Source organism: Monopterus albus, unplaced genomic scaffold (genome assembly GCF_001952655.1).
Source record: "Monopterus albus unplaced genomic scaffold, M_albus_1.0 scaffold143.1, whole genome shotgun sequence".
Taxonomy (NCBI): domain Eukaryota; kingdom Metazoa; phylum Chordata; class Actinopteri; order Synbranchiformes; family Synbranchidae; genus Monopterus; species Monopterus albus.
The window spans coordinates 453,031-460,941 of NW_018128023.1; the positions used below are offsets into that span (position 1 = coordinate 453,031).

Genomic DNA, 7,911 nt, shown 5'->3' on the forward strand with positions numbered 1-7,911 from the left:
TATTTTTTGAACTGTTGGTAGGTAAATTATAGCTTTGTAAAGTTTGTTCATCCTAAACTATCTATCCCTCTATCATAACACTGTACATTACTGTAAATATCCAGCACCATATTGCTGTGATGGTTGGATCTTTAGACCTTTATCTTTTTTATCTCTGTAATGTGTACCAGCTGCTATATTTGATTATGTGTGCCCATTCCGTAGTGTTAAAGCCTTGCACCTCTTTTTCAGGTGTTCAATACATACTCCAATGAGGATTATGACCGACGTAATGAGGAGGTGGATCCTGTGGCCTCCTCCGCAGAATACGAGCTGGAGAAGAGGGTGGAGAAACTGGAGCTCTTCCCTGTGGAGCTAGAGAAAGGTGGGAAAGAAAAGCTTTTTTTGTTTGTTTGTTTAAATCAAAGGTGATATTTCTACTTTTGTATTTCTATTGAAGTAGTTTCTTCATTGCATTTCTTTCTTTAAGAATTTCTTTATCCCCTTTTCCCCATTATGACTAAGTTTTGATTTTGTGGCACAATCAATCATTCTGTCTTCAAAATTGTTAGTTTTATTGCTCTTTTGCATCCTTTTTCAAAGCAGCAATTCACTACAAATCCCCACAGATTACACCTAAAATCATGCAAATGCACAGTTTGTCCTCAGTCCTCAGCAGAAGAAAACACAGAGGTGATATTGCACCTTCCTGATGAGGTTTTCCTGTGTTGAAATCCAATATTGCCAAGGGCTTAAAACAGAGTGACTTTACATTGTAAGATTTCACCATCCCTTCCCTGTTATGTAACCTAATAACTTGTGAATTATTAATGCAGAATGGAGATGGAAGGATTCTACTCTGCACAGGACTGCCCCATCTAGCACAGTAGCTATTTATATGAAGGCCACCATCCTTATAATAAATGCCTCTTCACTTTTGGGGTTCATTAATTGAATTCAAGCTCACTGGAAACTTAGGAAAGAGTCCCTTAATACTACTTTGTCATGCCAAACACTTTTGGAGACACACATTCACAATTAAATTGTCTGTTCTGTTTGCTTCTAGATGAAGACGGCCTGGGGATCAGTATCATCGGGATGGGTGTTGGTGCTGACGCAGGCCTGGAGAAACTGGGCATCTTTGTAAAGACTGTTATTGAGGGTGGAGCTGCTGAAAGAGACGGCAGGTGAGAGCTGATTTCTTAGAGGATATCACACATATTATTGAAAGATAGCTCGGTCTGGACTGGAGACGCATTAAAGCAGATGGCAACGTTTGAAAGTTCAGCATGTGCAGGACCAAAGATTCACTTATTGTATCTAAACGCACACAACAGTTATTCCGCTGGTTTGTTTTACCGCCACCTCTCCCACACAGACACGCCTAACACACACAGTCATGCTCTGCACCTGTCAGATTTAACAGTAGGTTTTCAGATTACATCCACTGGAGCAGGCATAGTCTGAGACATGAAGTGTCACACAGGGCTATAGGTGTGTAGGTGTGTGTCCTGTGTGACTTGTATGTTGTGTTAAAGTGTATTTTATCTCTTGTATTCTGTGTCACTTTGCAAGAGCTGGTATAAAGTAAGAGATTGTTTTGCAAAGGCTTCAGTGTCTCTATCTACAGTATGTCCCAGGATGCTGTTCCTGTCTAGGTTGTGAGGGGGAGACTGTGTGCACGGTGTGTGTCTGTGCATTAAGCACAAACAGTGCAGGTTAAGCACTCAGGCAAGGGTAGAGGAGGAGATGACAGCTTCCCCAGCAGGCGAGCTGCAATGTCTGCCACTAAAGCACCAGCTTCTGCTTATTAGTGTATGTGTGCATTACAGGTTCCCCAATAAACACATTTAAAAAATGATAGGCACCTCCATTCAGTGCAATATGAGAGTAAGTAACGTAAGCGATCCACACACACTGGAAACTCTATTACACTGGGTTTGTTTGTGGTAGGTGTGTTTTCCTCAGGGATTATTTTTTCTTTTATGTTGCAGCCAAGGCTGTCATTTTCAGGACCACATGAGAGTGGGATTAGTTCAAATGTAGTGAGCAGATGGGGGGAGAGGAGTAGCGAGTAGGGAAAAAGAAAGCGCAATCAAAAGTGAGAAGTTGATCTTTTCCTAAGGTGACAGTTGTCCTGACTCCAAAAAGTCTCATTTCTGTCAGTGAGTAGGAGATGTAAGTGTGAAATGTTGAAAAGATCAGAGGAAGGAAGGCTGTGCTAAAACACACGTTTCTCATTTGTATAAACTGAACAAACATAACTGCTTTTCAATTCTCTTACTATATCCAAAGTAGTAGCTGCTGTTTGTTAAGTATTATTTAACTAGAACACACCTTTGGCTTGTACAGTACAACTTTTGCATAAGAAAATATTTGGGTTGTTTAACCTGCTCACTGTCATGATGCAAATTTATAAAAGAAAAATGTATCTGCCAACACACACAGTGAAATCCATCTGATGTACTGTAGACTATTGTGTTGTTGTCCCTGTGTTGTCATCACTCAAATTGACTGCTTAGAATTTCTGTGAAAAGACTCCATTTACAGATCACTCAGTTTCAACTCTGATCTCATTTGCCACTGACCTTTCCACAAACAGAATTGGGGATGGAGAGAAAATGCATTTTCTTGATGTTTTTTAAAGTAGAAGAAAGACCGCATCACAGTTTTGTTTATTGTCATTTATTCTCATTTATTATTTCTTTTGTTTATTGTCATTTATTTTCATTTATTATTTCTTATGTTGCTTATCTAAGTTTTTCATAGGTTGCTACTGAAACTCCTGAGACAGTGGTACTGCTCTCTGAATAACAGATTGTACAGGCTTAAGTTTTTGCAGGAATTGTCCTGATAGGACAAAAAGGGGGAAATGTGGATGTCTGGTCATTTGGTGAGCAGGAGATCACACCTCCCTGCTGGAATGTGATCTACACCGGGTGTCTGTGTGTGTGATGTTAATTTGTATGTTAAACTGGCCAGGTGGTCATCTCAGGCGGTCTAGTGGTGATGACCCTAGATGTGTGTGTGTGTTTTTGGGCAAGATAAGTTACAGGTACAACTGCATGTGTGTGTGCGCATTTTGGTTTACTTGCATTAACTGTCATTTTCCCCTTGTTATCAGTTTGTGTTTTTCCCCCAGTTTTTGTGTGACAGCTGTACATTAGCCACAAGAGGCCAAATTAAGATGTTAGAAGCAACGAAGGTCAGAACAGAGGCTGAGCCGCTGACAGTCTGACAAACAGCTCACTTTCTGTCTACCTGATGGATGTGTTGGTTTTCACAGTCCTATTAATTCCTGCTCTGCAGCTGCTGTATGTTGTAACAGAGTGAGAAAGGAGCTGGACAGTGGTTACTGCAGCTGTGGATGTACATTAGCTGTCACAGATCAAGTTTGCAGGATTTTTTTATGCAGTTTGCAGAAGTTTTGCGGCAAGGAAATGCTGTTGAGTTGGGCATTGTACTGTAAGTGTCCAGTGTTTTTGAAGGAAAAAAGGGCATTTCAGCCTTTGCTAAATTGACCTTGACCACTTCTTAATCTGTTTATGGAAGCGTAATTGTAGATCAAGGTTGCAATCTAATCCTCATAATTTTATTATTTTTTAGTTAATAGTTGCATCATGTATAATAAAAGGTTTGTTACAAGCTTTTCATCGGTAAGTTGCAAGACTGATGTGAAGATTCCTGCTTTCATAACCATTTGCACCAAGTATTGTAGCTTGTGTTAACATATTTCATTAGATTTGGAAATTGTGTGTGAGACAGTGTGTGTTGGTTTGATTGGATTTATGCAATAAAAATGTGAAAATTGCATAAGATTAGGGTGCTATTAGGTTGTGTGTTCATAGATATTAAAGGTTGGTAGAGGTCCTGTGATTTTTGTAGGCTTCTTGCATTGTTATATTATATAATAGAAGCAGGGCCTTTACAGTGGACCAGAGAGGTTTGTTGTAGATAAGAATTATATATTTGTGTTGCCTTCCAACAGTTAAGTATTAGAGCAATTTTGTTGAAAAATAATGAGTGCTAGTTTTTGTTTTATTCATGCACTATGTAGAATTCTACAAAACTGGTTTATAATGCAGATTTTCAAGCACATTTAAATAGCATAGAGAGTACATCTCTTTTAAGTGATTTGTTTACAGTTTCCCTGTCATGAATTGTGGATAATTGGGAGTTTTATTTCAGGTCAGAAGCGTAGCTGACCTCTAATCTAGTCCAGAAATGCCAACTGTGTTGTGGCCCAGGGTGAAGAGACAGCTGCCCTCCATGTCCTTGTTTGCCCTCTTACTTTGTTTTGAGCCTCATCTCTTCTGTCCCTTGGTTAGGCCATCGTCTGGAGCTATTTTTGTGATGGCAAGAAAGTTTGTCATTATTTTAATTTTGAAAATAATATGAATATTCATGATAGGTCAGTTTGTTTGTCCCTTTTGCCTCTTGTAATACTTTTCCTCCATCAGACATGTTTTTTGATGTTTATTTGTGTAGACTACAGTTGCTTTTGAGGAGGGCATTGTGTCCTATCAGTATCAATAACTTTCAGATCACATGAGCAGACAAATGTAGAAGATTAGAACAAAACACCAGAATCACCAGTAAATCAAAGACAGTGGTGCTTGTACAAAGTGTTGAATTATGCTTTTATTTCTTTGTGTGTCAGAATCAAGGTGAATGACCAGATTGTGGAGGTGGATGGGACCAGTCTGGTGGGTGTCACCCAGAGTTTTGCTGCCTCTGTTCTCAGGAACACATCAGGAGTGGTTCGGTAAGTCACACGCACACAAACACTAACTAGCAAATTAGTATACATTATATCTTACACTATATATGTTTTCTGATTTAGTGAGATAATGTTAACATTGTAGAAAGAGGACAAAGAGATGCCAATGACTCCCCAGCTATTTAAATAATGAGATTTCAGTCAAGAACATTATCAGAACATGTTGAATTGCATTGAATACAAGCAAATCATAGGACTTCAATGCCAGATGAAGCTTAAATATGAAATAGGATTTTAAGAATCATTGCTGGATTAAAATGAGTTTTTTCATTGCTTACAACATTTACAAGACTTTTACAGTTTCTTGTAAGTTGTAGATGATAAAAGCTTTGTCATGCAAACCTACATGCCTTTTGCCACAGAATAAAACAAAGAAGCTGTGAGAAGAGCTGAATTTTTGTCTATTCTACCAAGATTTTTTAAAAATGGCCTGAACAGAATTACTGACACCCTCTAGAAGTGCTAATAAATAAGTGATATTTCAAGAAGACTGTTAGTTTCAATTAGCATTACAGGTGTCTTCACTCTTCTGATCAATCATTCAGCCTGTTTAAAGGGAGAAAAGATATCACTGTGCTGTTTAGCATCATTGTGTGCACCACACTGAAGAGAGAGCTGAAGCAGGGTTAAAGTAAAGACATCTTCAAGCAGCTGATGTTCCTGTGACCAGAGTTGCTAATATTATTTTAAAATTATTATTAAGAAGATTCATGGTATAAATGGTGGAAAACCTCAAAACGGATACAAGCCAAGTTCCAAGGTACCGTAGTGTTCAGTCACACTTCTAAATGTTAAGTAAGATTCTAGAAAGGCAGCCCAGGAAGAGCTCATGGTTGAAAAAGATGCATATAAAACTGGAGTTAAAATGCAGGTTGGCAAGCCACAGTGCCTCTAGGAGAATGCTCTTTGGACAGATTAAACAATGTGAGAGCTTTTTGAAAGTCACATCAGCACTATGTTCACAGAAGAAAGATAAGGCACCCATCAAACTTGAGAACTGGAGCAGTCTGCTCAAAAACTGCCAGCTGAAAAGTGTACAGATCTCATGAAGAGCTACTGAAAAGATCTGATTGCAAGTGATTGCCCCAAAAGAGTGTTTTGCTAAATATTAGGTTAAATGTATTTATGCCCATGTTGTTTTCAACTGCTGTATTATTAAAAATATGTTGCATCACAAATCAAAAGTAACATGTCTGAATAGTCTATTCCAGTAACTTTTGTTAGTTTTAACCTATTTCAGAGAGAACTGTCCTTTTTATTTTTTTAAGCAAGAGGGTACCAACAGTACCAAACCACTGATGCCAACGTGTGCCATGAGATTACAGAAATCAAAGTGTGTCAAGCAGCTAAGAACCAGACTACCATCATTGGGCATCAGGCATAATTATAATTATAAATAAAGTGAAACCTCCTGAAATTGACAGTCAAGCACTTTCTGTCAGAGGTCTGCCCAGAGCATTGGGGAGCACACAATGCACATACATAGCAGGGCAGGTAGGCTTGGATTTGGAAGGAAGGGTTGTGCTAGGCGACTGTGCGATCCTGTCATCTCAGATGTCATTTGTTTCTGGCTCTTGTCTATCTTTTTTCTTGGCACAGTTTATTGTTGTCTGCTGCATTGTCTGCCACACTCTCTCTCCTTTCCTACATCTCTTTTTACTGTCCCACGTTGATACCCTGCTGTCTTTATGGTCAACTGTCATAGACTTGTCGTTTTAGCTATATTTAACCAAGACTTCCAGCAGCAAATCATTCAGGTTTCAGTCAAAAGTCATCCCTTAAAAAGCCCTTAACAGCCCTGTCATTTGCAGCAGATCACCTCAAGGGAAACACTAGAAAAATGCACATTATAAAACAGGATGCATGGCTTTGATTCACTTATTGAAGGTGGCCATTAAATAGACTTTGTTAGCCCAACATAGGTTAATGCACCTTAACTGGCAATGAATGTTTTCAAAGTGATTGTGTGATTAATATAAACCTTGAAATGTAAAGAGGCCAAGTTGTCATGAGTTTATAGCAGTTTTGTCTTTACAAGATTTACTGCATTTTCTCCACAATACACAATAGACCCTTGCTGATCATTTTATTCCGACACAGTTTTAAAAGATAACGTTGCCGATGTCTTTTATCATATTGTAAACAAATCCCATCAAATGACCAAATTTAACAATGATGTTATATTGAGTTTTGCTTGAGTAGCTAAATCCTGGCTTATTTCTTTGTGCCAGAGCCTTTCATCAATGAGCCACACTGTTGCACTGGGACTGGGTGACATGTTCCTTCGTTATGATGAACACAGTCACTGCAGTTTATTTTTAGTAAATTGCACACACACACACACACACACACACACACACTTCCTGCTACAATAATACAGTAATATCAGGTATGTATTAGTCTGCAGTGGAAAAATATCCCAATCCATATTTACTCTTGCCTGAGTAACATTTATTGGACACTACAGTCTCCAGCTGGCTTAGGAAATTACTGAGCTATCATTAAAAATGAAACAATATATTTGTGGGCTGTTTTTAAAGCCTTATGTCTTCTGTGGAACAAACAGGCTTAGGACTGGAATGCCACAGATACTGAAGTACAGAAGATACTGACAGACGGATAAGCACATTATTGGCTTTGGTCTTTTAATGGGATCTGCTGAAGATAAGAGTTTAGAGGTTTCAGTATAACAGCATCTTTATCCGTTAATTGACTCTGTCATGATACTCACAATGTTCACAACCTATGGAAAAAAAACTACCAAAAATCTCTGGATGACCTAAAATATAATAAATGGTTGAACAGTCATATTATGTGTTTAACTTGGACTGTCAACCCTCTGTTACCTAATGGAGAAGATGTGTCCTGAAGCATTCTTCATACTTCTTCTCTGTTCTTAAGTTGTTGTTTTTTTAGGTTTATCAAGCAGACATTAAGAATTTGTGTTCCTGCACCATAATGTACTGCATATTTAATACCACCTGTACTGTATTAATTGGAATAGATGAGATTTTCAAACTTCTGTATAAAATTGTAAAATTATACAGTAAGACATAGATAAACATTTATAAGCATTTATCAGACTACATTTCCCACAAACCCTGCCTATTACAGTTGCTATAGAAGCAGATTTTCTGGAAAAGAAAAAGAGA

The 7,911-nt window shown here is 38.3% G+C and overlaps 1 protein-coding gene across 6 annotated transcripts in view; it reads left to right on the forward strand.

Moving 5' to 3' along the window:
• Nucleotides 1–7,911, forward strand: part of ppp1r9a (protein phosphatase 1, regulatory subunit 9A) — a 50,356-nt gene that overhangs the window by 20,508 nt on the left and 21,937 nt on the right. For all 6 annotated transcript variants that reach the window (XM_020614134.1, XM_020614136.1, XM_020614137.1 and 3 more), the window contains exons 3-5: nucleotides 232–364; nucleotides 1,046–1,166; nucleotides 4,640–4,744. In XM_020614134.1, coding sequence (XP_020469790.1) covers nucleotides 232–364; nucleotides 1,046–1,166; nucleotides 4,640–4,744 — 359 coding nt within the window. The remainder of the gene's footprint in view (nucleotides 1–231; nucleotides 365–1,045; nucleotides 1,167–4,639; nucleotides 4,745–7,911) is intronic.